This window comes from Squalius cephalus, assembly GCF_949319135.1.
Source record: "Squalius cephalus genome assembly, chromosome: 15".
NCBI classification, from domain to species: Eukaryota; Metazoa; Chordata; class Actinopteri; order Cypriniformes; family Leuciscidae; genus Squalius; species Squalius cephalus.
In genome coordinates, this window is record NC_137136.1 from 24,885,483 (window position 1) to 24,904,493 (window position 19,011).

Genomic DNA, 19,011 nt, shown 5'->3' on the forward strand with positions numbered 1-19,011 from the left:
TTTGTTCAGGGGATCAGCATGAATGGCAAGCCTCACACACATGAGTCTTTACATTACATATACATATTGCAAAGCACAAACAATTAATTGTTCCTTTAGAGTATATTCTGAACATTCTTTTGCAGTATTATTCTTGGATACAAAACATAAAAAGTCTATTTTTTCCTCACTATTGATGACACATGAAATACATGATCTTCCACAAAAGCAGACAGAACCCTTGCCTTCCCGTCCACCTTATTGTGTCTTTCTTTCTCAGTATTGTTGAAATATTAAGATTGAATGGATTATGTGTTCATCTCTCCATTCCTTGCTAAGCTCTCAACATGTTATGATCTTTTACCCAGAACACTGTGCTTATAAGATATAGACTGGGAGGTGTACAAACACCCTGCTATTGCTACTACAGGTGGCACACATTTCTGCATTTTCCTGTTATAAAGCTAAAATAAGCATCCGAAGTGAGTTGACTTGTACTCTGAGAAGACTGTAGGATTAAGATGTGAGTGAAAATCCTCATGAATTGGTTTGGTGAGTAGTTTGCCTCTATGCGTTGATGTATTTTCCTTTGAAAATTATGTCATTTGTAATGTAATAAAAGATAATAAATAAATAAAAATGAAACTGATTTGCCATATTAGATTAATAGGACATTTTCTTTATAATACCATTTACTGTTAAAACCATGCATGATCAATTTTAGTAATAGTGAAGATGTGTATTTTGAAAATCTATTATTTCATGTTGGTGCATGTGGTATTTAAAATGTAGGAAGGAGAGAGTATTCTCGCTCTAGAAAGCATTAGATAAGCCGAAATTTCTCCAGTGCATTGAGTTATACATTTTTCTACATTTTCTCGCGTTATTTGCCCTGTTTAGTAAATCTGGCCCTTTAAATGCATTTATTTGTAAATAAATAAATCTTTGCAGGAGGGCTGTAGAAATGTGACAGTCGATATGATTTATGACGATGCAATGAGACAGACATGCCAACACACAAAAAAAGAGACTCAGACAAGTTGCAAAGGGAATGAGGTTAAAACACAGTTCACATACTACAGTGGGGAGAACAAGTATTTGATACACTGCCGATTTTGCAGGTTTTCCCACTTACAAAGCATGTAGAAGTCTGTAATTTTTATCATAGGTATTTTCAACTGTGAGTGACGGAATCTAAAACAAAAATCCATAAAATCACATTGTATGATTTTTAAGTAATTAATTTGCATTTTATTGCATGACATAAGTATTTGATACATCAGGGAAGCAGAACTTAATATTTCGTACAGAAACCTTTGTTTGCAATTACAGAGATCATACATTTCCTGTAGTTCTTGATCAGGTTTGCACACACTGCAGGAGGGATTTTGGCACACTCCTCCATACAGACCTTCTCCAGATCCTTCAGGTTTCGGGGCTGTCGCTGGGCAATACGGACTTTCAGCTCCCTCCAAAGATTTTCTATGGGTTCAGGTCTGCAGACTGGCTAGGCCACTCCAGGACCTTGAGATGCTTCTTACGGAGCCACTCCTTAGTTGCCCTGGCTGTGCGTTTCGGGTCGTTGTCATGCTGGAAGACCCAGCCACGACCCATCTTCAATGCTATTACTGAGGGAAGGAGGTTGTTGGCCAAGAATTCGCGATACATGGCCCCATCCATCCTCCCCTCAATACGATGCAGTTGTCCTGTCCCCTTTGCAGAAAAGCATCCCCAAAGAATGATGTTTCCACCTTCATGCTTCACGGTTGGGATGGTGTTCTTGGGGTTGTACTCATCCTTCTTCTTCCTCCAAACACGGCGAGTGGAGTTTAGACCAAAAAGCTCTATTTTTGTCTCATCAGACCACATTTCCTTCTCCCATTCCTCCTTTAAATCATCCAGATGGTCATTGACAAACTTCAGACGGGCCTGGACATGCGCTGGCTTGAGCAGGGGGACCTTGCGTGCGCTGCAGGATTTTAATCCATGATGGCGTAGTGTGTTACTAATGGTTTTCTTTGAGACTGTGGTCCCAGCTCTCTTCAGGTCATTGACCAGGTCCTGCTGTGTAGTTCTGGGCTGATCCCTCGCCTTCCTCATGATCACTGATGCCCCACGAGGTGAGATCTTGCATGGTGCCCCAGACTGAGGGAGATTGACCGTCATCTTGAACTTCTTTTCTAATAATTGTGCCAACAGTTGTTGCCTTCTCACCAAGCTGCTTGCCTATTGTCCTGTAGCCCATCCCAGCCTTGTGCAGGTCTACAATTTTATCCCTGATGTCCTTACACAGCTCTCTGGTCTTGGCCATTTTGGAGAGGTTGGAGTCTGTTTGATTGAGTGTGTGGACAGGTGTCTTTTATACATGTAACGAGTTCAAACAGGTGCAGTTAATACAGGTAATGAGTGGAGAACAGGAGGGCTTCTTAAAGAAAAACTAACAGGTCTGTGAGAGCCGGAATTCTTACTGGTTGGTAGGTGATCAAATACTTATGTCATGCAATAAAATGCAAATTAATTATTTAAAAATCATACATTTTCTGGATTTTTGTTATAGATTCCGTCTCTCACAGTTGAAGTGTACCCATGATAAAAATTACAGACCTCTACATGCTTTGTAAGTAGGAAAATCGGCAGTGTATCAAATACTTGTTCTCCCCACTGTATCTGTCCCAAGTCAGAGTATGTCAAAAAGAAGTGAAGGTGTCATGACTGGACAGAAAAAGGAAGGTGAGATCTAATTGCAGCTTTTAACTTTATAAACCAAAATAAAAAAAAGACAGTAATCAGCAAAGGGTGAGTATCAACGCAACAGCTTCACACAAAATATGAAAAGACAATACCAAAACAAAGAACAGAACAAACTGAGGGCTTATAAACATAGGATAATGACAAACTAAACAAGAAACAGGTATGCAACATAATTGGGAACCATAGCAACTAACTAATGATCAGACCAGAGGAAATGGGAAGAAAACATATGGAAACAAGGAATACATACATTTTTCCTGTTTACAGAGCCTAGGTTTTGTTGCAAGACATATTTCAGTGATATCTGTCAGGTAAGAAAGATATTTTATGCATATATATATATATATGAAGAGTTCAGATGCAAAAGCCTCTAAGTGCCATCTGAAATTTTCCTCTAGAATGATAATTTTTATCAAGCTCGTATATTTAAGTTAAGTAATTTCACTTAAACGGCAATGAAAATTACCTATTAATTGTCATTTAAGTAAAATGACTAAAATTACTTGGTGATCAGATGATCAATACATTCAACCACACACAGAAGGACCTATGACTCTACACATACAGAGGAAAGCACAACACTCCACACTAAATATAGAGGGGTACTATCAATTTCCTGCATAGGTGCACCCTGGGGACTATAAACTCAACACAAAAAACACCAAAGGGTGAAGTGGCCACTTGGAACATAGACTATTTCCAGTGTTTTGGGGATGGCATGTGAAAGCAAGTGTGTGTGTTAAGCTATCTTCCAGTCCCAGCAGTAATAATCAGGAGGAGTTGAGTAAGACCTGAGGCTATCACGCTGTTTATCTGAGATTAGTACTGCAGTTATCTGAGGTGAAGGACCCACGCATGAAATTCGCCGCTTGACAAATTATGCAAGATGAATACAGCGGCAATGCCATCAACAATACAAATCCACTGCTGAACGAAGAAAATACAGCCAAGGCTGTCACCTTTAATACAGGGAAAATACAGATGAAACTGGAGCTGCAGCCTGGAACGTTCACAATTTAGGTGAATTATCATAAATGCACACGGTGCAAAAATTACTTCTGAAATTTGTATGCAAATATATTGAACTGAAATGCATACATAGGTCTTAACAGAGCTGTGAGCAGTATTTCAGCGCTGTCTCAAACACAAAGAGCTACTTGCCAGACTCTGAATATTTATGCTTACAGCTGTACAGTTAAATTTATGTAACTTACTTTCTTTTGGTTCCAAATTCATTGCTATTACTTCCAGTAAAATGAGTCATGCAAATACGACTTTAGGATATGGATGTTTTTCCGCCTCCACGAGCAAAGCAAAAAACAAACAAGTCAGCAGTTCACGTTTTATGAGGAAATACCTCTTTCTCTCCTTCGTACGACAGTCAGAAAGCAGATATGTGCCACAAAAGCAAGGGAATATACCTCATGTTTATGGCATACATTTATGTGCCAAAATGCCTCAGAGGCAATAGGACATCTGATCAAACGCAGTATTGTACTCCCAACACAAAGACCATTCCAAAAGTTAGGCAGCGTAACTGTGCCATCTTCTAAGATACCCACTTTTAGTCAAACATTCAAGGCAGCATTACATGAATACTTCATAGATAAGGCAATTGCAGAATGGATGGCGACAAGCTCAGAAAATGTGAGCATCCATTGATTTTAAGGAGTCTTTTTGCTCTATTATTTTATATTTTTTTATTGCATCTTCCAGGTTTAATACACATTGTGTTAACGTCACAGGATACGCTGTAGTATGATGACGACTCATAATTATTCATAAGACTGGATTCCCTTATCAATTCAGAAGACACTTCACTTAATTATTCACAACCAAATGCTTTCTTATGACATACATTTCAAACTGGGAGATAAAGTACAGTGCAATCTTAAACAAAGTTTCTAAAAAGGAGTTTCCATAGAAAATCGGTTTCTCAAAGAACCTTTAGGTTAACAGTTCTTAAAGCAACCATTTTTTTCTGAGTGTTAAGAACATTTTAAACATATAAAGAACCCTTTTCCACTATAAATATAAATGGAATGGAAAGGTTCCATGTATGTTAAGTGTTCCATAGAGTGTAGACGAGATTCACATTGTGAGTGTTTGTTTTCGCTTTGTAAGAATTTTTGTGGTATAAATTGTCTTCCATGGATAGAGTCTACGAAACAAACATATCTACCTTACTTTTAATGTAGTGAGAGTAATGTGAGGCTTCCGGTGTCAGCCGCTTCACACTATTTAAGCTTTACAAAAACAGTCTGTTATGCAAGCAGCTTGATAGTGCCATCTGGAATCTATTATCATATTATTTGAATTATCACACTTGTTTGTAGCACAAATAGTTCGATCATTTACTGCACTTTGTTAGTCTTCCAGTTATTCACTCATGGTGGCTAATGAATCAGAAGCATCATAAATTCACAATGGCTTCTTTCTGCATCAAAAAATAAGGCTGATATAAACACTGCAAAGTAAGTCTCAAAAAGGGGCAGTGCATTCATGTGTGCATTAAATCATAGCTGTCACACGATATGTGTATTTGTGTACTGTACTGTGAGCTTCCAAACCATGTATAAAACATTTTTTATTTATTTTGTTGCATGCAATGGCGAATTACAGTGTGCATTTGTGGGAACCTTTGATGCTTTTAACTCAGACAGAGAAATAAAATTGACTGGATCAGAAGCCTTGTGCTCTGTCAAAAAAATAATAATATGGCTCTTAATAAATATCATTGGATAGTTATGCTTAAAAATTATTTATATAAATTTACTTTACCACCCAAAAATGAAAATTCTGTCATTATTTACTCACTCGCATGTTGTTCCAAACCTGTATGACTTTCTTTCTTCTGCAGAACACAAAAGAAGATATTTTGAAGAATATTGCCAACTAAACAATTTTGCCAACGAAATTTCAGTTCCCATTTCTCCCATCGCTTGAACAACAAATACAACAGAAGTAAATGGGAACAAAACTATTTGGTGAACTACATTCTTCAAAGTATCAAGCGTAGTGTAAGTTCTGGCAGGTCACGTTAGTCAAGCTCTCATCAGCTGACTTTCAGCTGATCCACGTCTACCTATAGGAATACAACGCCTATCACTGTATTCATATATAAGCTCCTTCAGTATTATCAGCAGCTATCGTGTTTCTCAGGAGCTAATTACCCTCCTCCATCCCCAGCTCCTCCTTTCGCCCAGTCAGGATTTGGCATTCTGATTCCCCTTGAATCAGAAAAATTCTCGAATTATGTTGTACTTTAAAATCTTGAATTAATGATATCTGCAATACATTCATGCTGGTTCTGTTTTGTTTAAACTTCAGAACTCTGTTGTGTCTTCCTGTCACAAACTGTTGTGGTAAGCAAGGAAGACAACGATGATCAAATATAAACTTATTTAATGAACACAAACAGAATACATAGATGAAGGCATATAGCCCATAACAAACTACTCACACAGAGACGAGAACCGACAATGAACTGAATGAGACGGGCCGTTTCTCAATGTGTTCTTGTCTGTACTTGTGTTCTTGTGGATTTGTGAAATGTCATTAGTCGCTGCCCAAGTACTGTTCCAATTCAAAGTTCACATCTAGCCAAGTCTAGTTCAAATCCTCGGATGTGTTCTTGATCCGCCCCTTTTATCGGTTGTGCATCGAGAGGTGACTTGTGCGGACTTGAGACAGCCAGGTATCCCAGAATGCATCTCGCACCAACCAGTGTGTCAATAGCAGAGGAGAAAACCAGCATAATTTAAAAATACTACTGTTATTATGTCATGAAATGTAGTTTTAGGAGTGTTTCAGGTGAGAATGTAGTTGTTTAAAGCTCAAATCTGTGGTGTATATAGAAAGATGGCGCCTAAATTTAATCTGACGTTTTTGGAGTTGTGAGATCCAGGCGATCACCGGGCACTCAGAACTTTGCTTACCTGGTATTGAGAAACAACCAGGGAGTATAAATACACAGGGAAACTTAATGACAGATAGCTGAACGTAATTAGTAACCCAGGAGACTAACTTAAAGGGTTAGTTCACCCAAAAATGAAAATTCTGTCAGTTACAATTACTCACCCTCATGTTGTTCCAACCCCGTAAGACTTTCGTTCATCTTCGGAACACAAATTAAGATATTTTTGATGAAATCTGAGAGCTGGATCACTCCTCCATAGGCTTCTATGGGATCGAAACTTGCAAACCCAAAAAAGTTAGTAAAGACATCGTTAAAATAGTCTATCAAGCGACAAGAATACTTTTTGTGCGCAAAAAGTTGAATAAAGTCGTTATTTTTGTTGTTTTTTTGCGCGCAAAAAGTATTCTCGTCGCTTGATAAACTTAAGGTTGAGGCACTGTAGTCACTTGGACTATTTTAACGATGTCTTTAATAACTTTTATGGGCCGGCAAGTTTCGATCCCATAGAAGCCTATGGAGGAGTGAGCCAGCTCTCAGATTTCATCAAAAATATCTTAATTTGTGTTCTGAAGATGAACGAAAGTATTACGGGGTTGGAACAACATGAGGGTGAGTAATTACTGACAGAATTTTCATTTTTGGGTGTACTATCCCTTTAAGACTAAACTAAACTGAAGCTCACCGGGATAAAATGAACACAAAACACAACATAATCCTGACACTTCCACAGTCTGGTTTTCTTCTTCTTGCTTATTCCTTCTCCGTCTGTTATCTTTCACCCCGACAAATCTCACCAATTATAAAACTCATCTCATCTTTCTCACTCTTTCCTCGTCTCAATCAACCCTCAACCCCCGGCGCAGCTCTCTTTATTTCCCTCACATTTTCTTGTTCTTTCTTCATCTCTCTCTCACTCCCTCCTCCACTTCTTGTATCTGCGTCCCGTGGCCATGCTCTCTTGCTCGCACCTAAAAGAACCAATTATGCCCCCCCCCCCTTCTAGAACGGAGCAGGACCGAGGTGGCTGGCATTAGCAAGATAGCGCTAATTGTAGGGGTTATATTTAGTGCTGGGTCAGAGCTTTTCGAGAGGAGGAGTGCTGATAACAATGGTGGCTGCATGAGATGGCTTGTAGATGACCCTGTGCTGTAAAAAAAACAAAACAGGTGTGGAGGGCAGGGTTTGTTGCGTCTGATCCCAGCCTGCAGCAGCCTGGTTCGCTTAGACACAAAAAGAGGTCCATGAGGGGTTGTTGTGATATGGGGAAGCATGCTGTGCATAGATCTACCAGAAAAAAAGCCATTACAGGCCTGTACTTATCTGGAAGGCTTGGGATGTGTGTGTGTATGTGAGTGCTTACAGTCAGCCTCACTGCAGGTGACAGATAGGAACTAACCTGTGAAAAACAGAATATGCACCTTCCCCCATAACAAAACTCATCAAGGGCTGACGTTTTGCATGGCAGACTTCAGTCCTTTAAACATTTGTGTTCATTTATATTTTTAGAGATAGAACGTTATGCAAATAGCTTAAGTTATTAATGGCTTACTAGCATGAAACCGATCTGAATGGTCAACTTGTACTTTACAGGTACACGAAAACTATCATTTAAAATACATAAATGTCAAATTTTCGTGTTTGCTATATTAGTATAATATTAGTATATTGCTTTTTGTGGCAAGGGGGCGTGGTTTAGCATTTGCTGCAGATGGAGAGTGAGCTCAGGAGACGTGTGGTAAGGGACGCTCCTCCGGTTTACAAGATCTAACTGGTGTTATCATTTTGCAGTGAGTCAAGAGACGGGATAAAAGCCTGTGATGTCTGGCTGCAGAGAGAGAGAGAGAACCTGCCACGAGAGCGAGCCGTGCTGGACTGAGTTGAAACTGCTGATGAGCAAGTGTTTTGAGTTGATGTTGGAAAGAGCCCTTGTGACAAATTTATTTTGTAAATTAAGTTCGGACCCTGACTCCTCCTTTCCCTGAAACCATGAAACTGATATTGTCACACTTCCTTAGATATTATTCCTGAAAATGTATTATTTACATATTTAAATAGACTAATTATTTTATTGCATTATATAAGGCACTTCAACAGAATTTTTATTTATATTTCTGTTGAAAGTTTTGTGAGAAAAAAAAAAAAAAAAACCTTTAACTGTGACCAGACAAAATAAAATGCAGACTTAATTACTTCTGTTTACAATTTTGAACTCAGCTCATTAGATTAAAAAATGTAAATTACATTTTATAACTACAGGTTATTCTACAGCGTGCTTACAACCAGGGCTTTACATTTACATCCGCCAAACCAAACGCCAAAGAGTGTAATGTAGTCACTCCCACTAGCCGCTTTGGCGGGTTGAATTTTATAATATATACATTTTTCATTTGTAGTCTTTTAAAAAGGCTACACATCGATACTGAAATATCTGAAACGCTTCAAATACTCATTTTCCGCAGAGTAGATACACGATACCAGCTGCGCCTTTTCTCTCTCTCATCTCTCTGACAGCGAGTTGACAAACAAACTCGTCTCCCCTCACTCACTCGTTTCTTTTGCTCCAGATAAATATAGTTGGTGTTACAGGGCTTGAATTTCGACGTGCGATTGCACGTATTGCGCACAATTTTACTTATTCCTGCAGATTTTCTGCTCACACCCAAAGTGCACACACATAAAACCACCTCTCAGTACTAAATTGAGTTCTTTTCCGCAGCGTATTGCGCTTAAAATAACGTCAAAATGCCAGTCTTGGCGAATATTCAAGTAAACACAGTCAGTTATGTTTTTAATGAACATTAACAGTTGAGAAAGAAAACACAAGTGTAACAAGTGTAATGGATCCGTGCATCCGGTCTTAAAGTGACAGCAGCAAATTATGAGATAATATTAAAAATATCTATATGGCTGTTTTTTCCCATGGTATCGATGTCAAAAAAAACACTTGCCAGTTGCCACAGTGGCTGGTGAGCAAAAAAAATACAGTCAAGTCCTGCTAATGACCTATTAGTTTAGTCTTGACTTAAGAACAAATTGTGCAACCAAATTATGTACAAACTAAATAGTTACAAACTAAATAGTAGTTACTTAGCAAAGTTGGTGTGATAAACATTTTATTTGAATGAATGTTGCTAATGTGTCTGTTCAGAAAAACATGACCATTCGCATGCCTTCAATGCAACATATATATATGATTCACCGTCAGGATGTTCACTAAGGGGCTGTTTACACCTGGCCACTTCATGCATTTTCTCAGATCGGATAGCTATCTGATTTATCAAAACGATTCCATTTACACCTGGTCACATAAATGTGTTTTCGCGAAAGGGATATAAATCCAATCTTCAATTCCCACGATATAAGCAGATTTAATGGAGTTCAAGTCACCGAAAGCAACAGATATGAGCTGCATTTTATTGCTCATCAGCTAATTTCAAAATCAAAGACCGCAATAAGAGAGAGCGGCAAACAGCACTGGTAAGATCATTTCGTTTCTTTACTTTTAATGAATCTGATTGTGTGTTAAGCGTCTGCGACTTACTTTCACTTTGATTTGCGATAGTTTGCATGTTGGCTTGATGAATAGATGCTCAGCTGCTCATCTGCAGTGATGTGTGTTGCAGTAGCGTCGTAATATCTGGCTATAAAATCACATATAAAAACGCATGAAGTGGCCTGGTGTAAACAGGCCACTAACAGTATATCGCTGTTCACATATTTCAAACTTCTTTTTACTTCTAAGCAAAGAACGAAAAAAAAAGTATAAAAGAAAGAACTTCATCATAAGTATATCAGGACCTTTAAAACATACAAATTGCCACCAAGACCTGCACTTGTGGCAAAAATTTTCTAAGTAGCAGCTATGAGATCCAAATTTTCAAAATATTCGCAATATGATTTTTGGACCAAATCCTGAAGTTATAGTCTGAATTATAACCATAAAATCTGATTTGGTTGAAAATAATTTTATTAAAGAAACAACAAGGATGTAGAACTGGTGACATGTTTTGCTTGGTAAACTCATGGTCACCCGTCCCAGCTACAGCTCTCTTTCTGAGGTGAGTGCTAAGAACGTGTTACTTAACGTAGTCAACGTGAATCTCACCTTCTCTAGAACCACATGAGCACGTAAGTGTGAACCGACACACTTTTTTTTTATCAAGGTGCCCCCTCTTCAAACCATGTTGAATGTGAAGTGTGTGTGTGAATCTGACTCATCTCCTTTTGAAAAAACACAAACACGACACACACAAACACACACCCCCGCACACTTCAGCGTCCATCTCGCCTTAGCGTGCGGCGAAGACAGGCATGCGGGTCCAAAACTGTCAACATAAGTAAGGCTATAGGAATCCATTACTCAATAATTCAGCACAGGGAGCTGAAAGCGTCAGGGTGAGACTGGGCATTCACACGGCAGGCTAGGGGGAATAAAAAAAAAAAGAAAGAAAGAAAAAAACAGCCTTGCATGGTCATGAACAGAGAGACAACACACAGCAACTTGTGCAGATGAGAGAATGAGTAGAGGCTAGATAGCACCAGATGAAAACAGAAAGAGAGAGGCGGCTTTTTAAGATGCCCAAGCCTGGACGGTGGGTGATATGAGGGCTAGAGGGGTGGGACACTAAGTAGATGTGGGCTACAGGGCCACCACACAAGAGTCCATGCTGATAAAAGCAGCAGTATCTGGTGAAAGCCCTTTAAAAAGGCAGCTGAACACCCTCCCCCTCCATCAGAGTCACACGCGAGAGTCAGACAGCGAGATGAGAGCAATAAGGGTCTGGTAATGGAATGAAAACACTCCAAAACAAAACAAGGGCAGCTCTCTGAATGCAGGCCCTTTTCATGTGTGTGGCAGTGTCTGGGTGAAAAGACTGTGTGGGTTTGTGCTTTCTGGTTCAGAGAAGGCTAGAAACCGCAGGGCCGATATATCAAAGCAAGTGACGTTCAGATGCACTGCACCTTGCTGGTAGAACGGTCGGAGGTCCGTGCCCTTCTGTCCAATCAAATTGCTGAGGAGAGCCATGGCGTTCTGCATCATGCCGCCAACTGTGTTATTCTGATGCTCCTAAAAAAAGAGAACATCTTATTAAAATCTCCAAATATCTGAAAAAAAAAACAAAAAAAAACATTTTTGTTATAAAATGTTACAATCAGTTTAGATGAACACGTTTTGAATGAATCAAAGCTCTGTGTAAATTAGTGGATTTAACTGACCACGTATAACCTGAATTCTACACAGTTTGAATTAGTGGATCTTGCTGGATCTTTCTAGATATGTCATTATGCGACTGGAAGCTCACGCTCCAGGCTGCCATTAGTGTGCAATTACAGGTAATAATGCTGTAAATAATGTTCAGTTTCTTGCACAGACCGATCGGTTCTCTATATAAGACCTTAATGTATTGTTAGGAGCCATGGGTATTAATTTTATTGTCACTGTATGTGTGTTTTTTTTTTTTTTTACCCTCAAAGTGACAGTAGCCATTGACTTGCATTATACAAAATCACCAAGAACCATGGTTTCAGCTAAAAATCCTCTTTACTGTTCAACTGAAGAGAAAAAGTCACCTACATCTTGGATGACCTGAGGGTGAGTAAATTAACAGCAAATAAAAAGAGTTTATTTGTTTTAATACAAAAGAAGTACCAGAGGGTACATATTAGCTTAAATATTGTCTCGGACCAAGGGGGCCTTGGAGTGAAAAAAGTTTTCGAGCCACTGTTTTAAATGATCAGGCTGGGTGGATGATACAGTAAATACGCCAACAACAACAACAAAAATCCATAGATTCACATTGAAGAAGGAATCATATATTGACCTGAAAGACATATGACTTGGGGGGCAATGAAGGGTGTTATGGAATACAAAGTACAGTATTTAGTGACTGTAATCTTATTATACTGTATTTTTAAGTAGTCTAAAAGGTTACAGACACTGACTATTAATTACATTCCAAGTACTAATTACATATTAAATGGGTTACACACATTTTGAAAGTATTATTTTATAAAATTAATTTAAAACATGAATTACGACCATACATCTCTAGCGCGACAGAAGAATGCAAGGTTAAGTGCAATATGTTGAGTGGAAAAATGTAAAGGTTTTCTGTGAAATGCAAGTTCTTCATTAAAGAACGTTCACCCACTGTAAGCTCAACAGTGATCTGGAATTTATCATAGAATGAGACTCACACTGCTGAGGTACACAAGCAGACGTATCTGCACACATACATTGGTTTCAAGCAATTTGCCCTCTGGTTTGAAAGTGTTTGTAGGTTTTAGAAAGTAACATGAAAGTAATTTGAAATCTGATCATATTTTCAATAATGTAATAAGTAACATAATTTGTATTATTATTAATAATAATAATATATAATAAAAAAAAAATGATTAAATATGATTATATTTCAAAAATACTAATATCAATGCTATCTTAAAAATGTGTTTTAAAGTATTTAGTGATCAGTAATGTAATCAGATTACTTTTTAAGAGTTACTTATCAAAAGGCATCTTTACACAGATGATGTAAGGCGGCTCTGTGCCTGCTCAAAATTCTGCATAAAAGCCAGACTAAATTATGCCCACCTTAGCCCCCAAAAGTATACTATTTAAATACATTTATGTCACCTCTGAGCAGCAGACACCTACAGTAAATACCAGTTTCAGAGGCACTTCTGTGCCAACTATTTAGTCTAGTTTTATTTACTTATCTCTCATTGGTTACTTGTATTGCTGTTTCCACCATTTTGTAAACAAAATAAGCCACTCAAGACTATGCAGTACAATGATTTTAGCATAGTTAGTAATTTTACCATTTAATTCCCAAAACCATGATCAAATCACTGAAACATAAGCCTTGCTCATCGCTTTAATGCAAGACTATATAGCACTTCCAATGAGGCAAAAAATGTGTGCTATAAAACCAGCAATAGGAAAAAGTGCTTCCACTCTTGTGTAAGCGTCTGCTATTTTCAGGAGTGGAGAGCGAATCTAACCAGAGAGGGCAGAGGTGCTGCCAGATAGAGAGAGACAAGGCTCTGCCCTTCTCATCTCTCCCCCAGGGTGGACACCCGAGGCTGGGTGAGGCCAACAGGGGGAGCTGGCTAAGGCCGGAGGTGTAGGGACGGTGTTGTCTAGGTCTTTCCACTCTAGGGTCAAAGACACTGTCTAATCCTACAGCGAGCTCAGGTCCAGGGGCCGATTAAAAACATGATAAACAGACAAAGAAGAGCAGAAAGAAGGCAGAAGAAGGAGGGGAAAAATCGATGGGGGTTTTAATTAGAGGTCTGAGCGAGGCTTGGGAGGGAAAGAGAGAGCGAGAAAGGGAGATAAAGAGAGAGAAAGAGGGGTCTGGCCAACTCTACTGGCTGACAGAAAGCTAGAGAAGGGTATGTCTGTCTCAGGGGAATCTCCGAGCCTCTCCACAGGCTGTGCAAGAATTTTCAAGGCCTGGAATCATTACTTTTTCCACTTTATTTCCGCACGGAGCCTCGGGAGAGGAGTGGAGGGGTCGTGCATTCATCAGGAACCTTCAGTCCATACATAAATATAGTACACACACACAAACTGCAGGAGAGACAATGAGGAAACGTTTAATATTGGGAGTGTGCTGAAAATAGCCTGTTTAACAAAACCAGTTCATCTTGATGTCACAGGCTACGTCTACATTAATCCATTCCGGATACATTTGAAAATGCCGTTTTCTCATTGTAGTGTGGACTGTGACAATAAAGGTATTCAAAGATGATGACGCGTTTAGTCATGCGATGTATATTGTACCTAAAGATATCTATGGTTATACCAGCATGTGTCAGCTATGTGCTATTCACTTGCAGTGTTGGTTAAGATAAATATGACTTTGTACAATCTTCATATAACATTCCTGCAAAGATGACAGGAAACTGCTGTCTTGCATCAAAACTGGTCAGTTGTGTACCATACATGGGATTGCGACCGAAAGCGACCTGGATGGACCAGTAAGTGGTGAGATATTTTGCTCATGAAATAAGAATAGCGTGATAACTTCTTTGTGTCTGCTCTCTGTATCACCTCAGTGAGCTTTTATTATATTTTCATAATTAGCAAATTAGAAAATAACAACAACGATCCAATCAACTCCAGATGGACAAATGCCTTGCCATTTTGAGAAGCCATTTCAGTCAGATATACGTTATAATAGACACTTCAAATTCAGTAATATTATCAATTTGACTGTACTGACACTATTGGATAACAACGAAACTTGGACTGGACTTTCTAAATTGCGCTGGATAATGAACTGAATCAACAGTGAATGGACTTGAGCTTAATAATAACACTATTGCCTTCTGTAGAGCTTCTTATAGCTTGATTCATAATATAATGAACTCTGCACTGTTATTGAACCAAATTGGATCAACACTGAACTGACTTATGCTGAATAATGAGACCATTATCTTCTTTAAACCTTCTTTAATGTTAAACTGAGTTTGCTTCATAATTAAAACTAATTGAGCTGAATAATAAACTAGGTCTATCCGCTAATAGTCGCGTAAACGTTAGTCAATGAGAAAACGCTTCGTCAACCAAACTGTAATTAGTTGGTTAGTCACAGGAGAAAAAAAACAAACACACACAGGAAGTGGCGAAGTCAAGCAGTCCGTGAGGGACCGATCATAAACACAGCTGGTTCTTGTGGCAATTACAGTATGTCGGGCCGGACATCATTTATCGACCTCAAACATGGCTTATCATTTGAAACATGTAAGCAGCAGCCTAACGTTAGCCGCCACATGGTCTCTGGCTCTAACATTATATTTAACCTAGATAAATGTGCACTATTATTAGGCGCATACCCAAGTGTTTGTGTGGAAGATAAATTAGTACATAACATTTAACTTAACTTGCATTTCTCTCTATAGGCACATCCACTATACTGCGGAGATGACAATCAGAGTCGTCAACGTCATCTTTGCAGCCGACACTGATAATTGAGTAGTTAATTGATGAATTATTTATGGCTCCACGATTAATCGTAATGAAACCGCACGCGATTTGGCAAAGGCTGCGATTATTTTATGCGTAGTTTGTTGAAACTACTCAGTGCAGTGCGGCTGATCGGTAGTAAATGCTGAGCATTTAGCTAAATATATGCACTGTGCACTAAGTTCATTTTTTTAGACGACTAATGAGTTTTTGGACATTGAATTGCTTTTCTGAGGTAAATGTAAAGTTATATGACATTGTTTACAAGAGGATACTTGCAGATCAATAGGCTACATATTAAGTGTCTGCATAATCTTGGCTACTTGACAAACCACAATAATTCAAAATGCAAACTCTAAATCAACATGCACCAATGCTACATTTTCCATATATTGTAATCATTATGTTCACAACTTGTAATAATTACTTCAATGAACTCACTGTTTCTGCCTAGCTAACTGCGTGATTTGTATATGTACATTTCTGAAACGCATTACTTGGACACAGTCACCTCTGATATCAGATTACTCTACATTGTAATGTAGACACATGCATTTTCCTCAAAGCTGCTTTGAAACGATGTGTATTGTGAAAAGTGCAATACAAATAAATGTGAACTGAATCGAAATGAATAATGATGTCAGACTGAGTCTAGTACATCATATGCCCCACATATTTTGAGCAGAAGGATGGAGTAAATACAATCGCAAAATAAGTATTAAGTACAGTTATACATGCGTTACCATGGCAGATGCCCCTCTGAACAGTTTCTTACTAGAAACTAGAAAAAACAATGTTTGACCTACTAATCCCATATAATACATTAAATAGAAATGTCTATTATATATATACATTTATTTATTTATTTTTTAATCTGAGGTATGACTAAAGGTTGTTATATTCCCCTGTTGTGATACACTATATTAAAGAGGAAATATTCACAACACTGTCTTACACTTCCATCTATTACTACCTTAAAAACAGCCTCCTTTTATTTCTTCTTTTATTGACAAGAACAGCTAAAAGCTTTAAGTGCACTTTTCTTGCTCAGAAAGTGTGGCTGCGAGTACATCTCAGCTCTCAAGAACATTCATGTTTTGTTTTTTTCTGTCCAATCTATAGAGACAGGTCATATTCAACAGAAAGCCTTGGCAGTACAAACAGTGAAGGAAGCAATGTTGGAGTAATTCATTAAAGTTTCCCCTGTCTGATACTATACAATGACACTATAATGATACAGCCTGAAAATAACTCTTTCTTTCTTTAAGTAGTTTGTGGTTACCTTGATCTTTAACTAACTAGAGTAAAGAATTTAAGAAAGTAAAATAAATCACAGGATTTTCATGCATCCTTTCGTTCTTATTATTACCAATGTTGAAAAGAGTATTTGCAGTTTAATATTTTTGTGGAAACCACTTTTTCAGGATTCTTTGATGAATAGAAAGTTCAAATGACAATTTTTTTTTTAAGTCTATAGTAACATTATAAATGTCTATACTGCCACTTTAGATGAATTTATTGTGTCCTTGCCGAATAAAAGTACTCAAATTAATTCATTATTATTATTTTTTAAATCTTACTTACCCCAAACTTTTGAATGGAAGCGTATCACGGTCTTCAACACTGATGATAATAAGAAATATATCTTAAGCACCAAATCATATTAGAATGATTTCTGAAGGATCATGTGACTGAAGACTGGAGTAATGAATGCTGATTTAAAAAAAAAAAAAAAAAAAAAAAAAAAAAAACTAAAATAGAAATGTTCTTTTAAAATTGTAATAATATTTCACAATATTACTGTTTTTACTGTATTTTTCATCAAATAAATGCAGACTTGGTGAGCATAATAGACTTTTTCAACCACATTAAAACTTTTGACCAGCTCTCTGGATGACACGCGAGTTGTATGTCCAAAACAGACTGACTCCTAACATAATCTTCATAGAGCTGAATAGGCTGGAATATACGTTAAACAACTCATCCTTTGTCATCAGTATTAGTCTTTTTTCTGATAAAAGTTTCGCCCAATAAGGCGCTTTGGGATTTGGGATACACTCGCCTCAGCACATTTACACAATTCAAATGTTCGGTAAGCGGTAATCCCTTCGCTTGTTACAGCAAACAGCCCCAAACCTCTATGTGGAGGGCAGATTGTGAACTGGAAGGGCAGCAGTATTGAGGGATTGGGATTAAAGGGGATGTGAGGCTGTAGCTAACGTCTCTTACGGCTCACTAGCTTGCTGAGATGGCCAAAGAAGTCACAGAAACCTCTCTCTCCTTGTTCATTAGCGATTTCTTGTTCATTAGAGTCCATGGCTTCCTTTCATGTCCTCTCAGGGCTCATGAGGATGAATGGACCGCATCTGAATTATACTGAGACTCAGAGACTTGGCTGCACTCTGATTGGAGAGGGAAAATCCAGTTTAGTTTGGCCTCCAAAGAAAGTTTAATATCAAGACAGTAGACTCAGAGAAGTGTGGTAAGTTTAATTGATCAAATGGATTGTTTTGCTCCTGATCCTGAAAGGCCTGTTCACTGTGTAGTAATAATGGCATTATTATAATTTTTTTGTCGTTACATCAGGGACTATAACTTCATACCGAAGGATGTTACTTCAGACACTTCAAAGGCTATTATGGTCTTTTTGCATTTATTATTGATTGGGAAGTTGAAGCAATGACAGTAGCCGCGTTTCCATTACAGATTTGCGCAAATGTTTTGCGCTATTATCTAAATATCGATAAAAAACTATTGCGAAATGACGGCGTTTCCATTAACCGATGTTATGCGACTAAAACGTCTTTTTTTCTCTCGCGATAAGTCATTCCTAAAATCACGGCAACGGACGTTGGTTATAATATCACAGCCACCGCATTAGACATTTATTATTATTATTAATGGAAGGAGACGTGGCGTGTTATCCAAGCATTAATGGCAGGGAAAGACCCCCGAACGACTCATATAAGGAGTTTCTGGGTGTTTCGCCCTCATTTCTGCTCCGATTGTGGCATTTCTTTGAGATTTAGAATCCAGTATTCCTATAGGCTAATTATTGTTTCTTTTATGAATTTAATAAAGAATTCTGTCTCGTATTCTGTACAAACGATCCATGTAGGCTACTTTTGTGTCTATTTGTTTTTCCTTTTTTAACCCCTAATTGAAAAACGAAAAATGAACGGTTGTTGTCTTTTTAAAACGCAAAGTTGAACACCAAAATTTTAATTTGAACTGGCTACACACAACTGCTGTGCTTTGTTTATGACTTTTTGCCCCTTTATTAAACATTTAAAATATTCACAAATTAATATGGAAAACATGTCGATTTTACTGGTTTTATAAGGCCAAATTAGAAACTGGAATTGATGTCTTTCCCGCGGTGCTGAATGAG

At 38.0% G+C, this 19,011-nt stretch overlaps 1 protein-coding gene across 6 annotated transcripts in view; it reads right to left on the reverse strand.

The window, feature by feature from the left end:
• The window catches only part of ulk4 (unc-51 like kinase 4), a 210,911-nt gene that overhangs the window by 59,292 nt on the left and 132,608 nt on the right, over nucleotides 1-19,011 (reverse strand). For all 6 annotated transcript variants that reach the window (XM_079894053.1, XM_079894051.1, XM_079894055.1 and 3 more), the window contains one exon: nucleotides 11,612-11,717. In XM_079894053.1, the coding sequence (XP_079750179.1) occupies nucleotides 11,612-11,717 (106 nt within the window). The remainder of the gene's footprint in view (nucleotides 1-11,611; nucleotides 11,718-19,011) is intronic.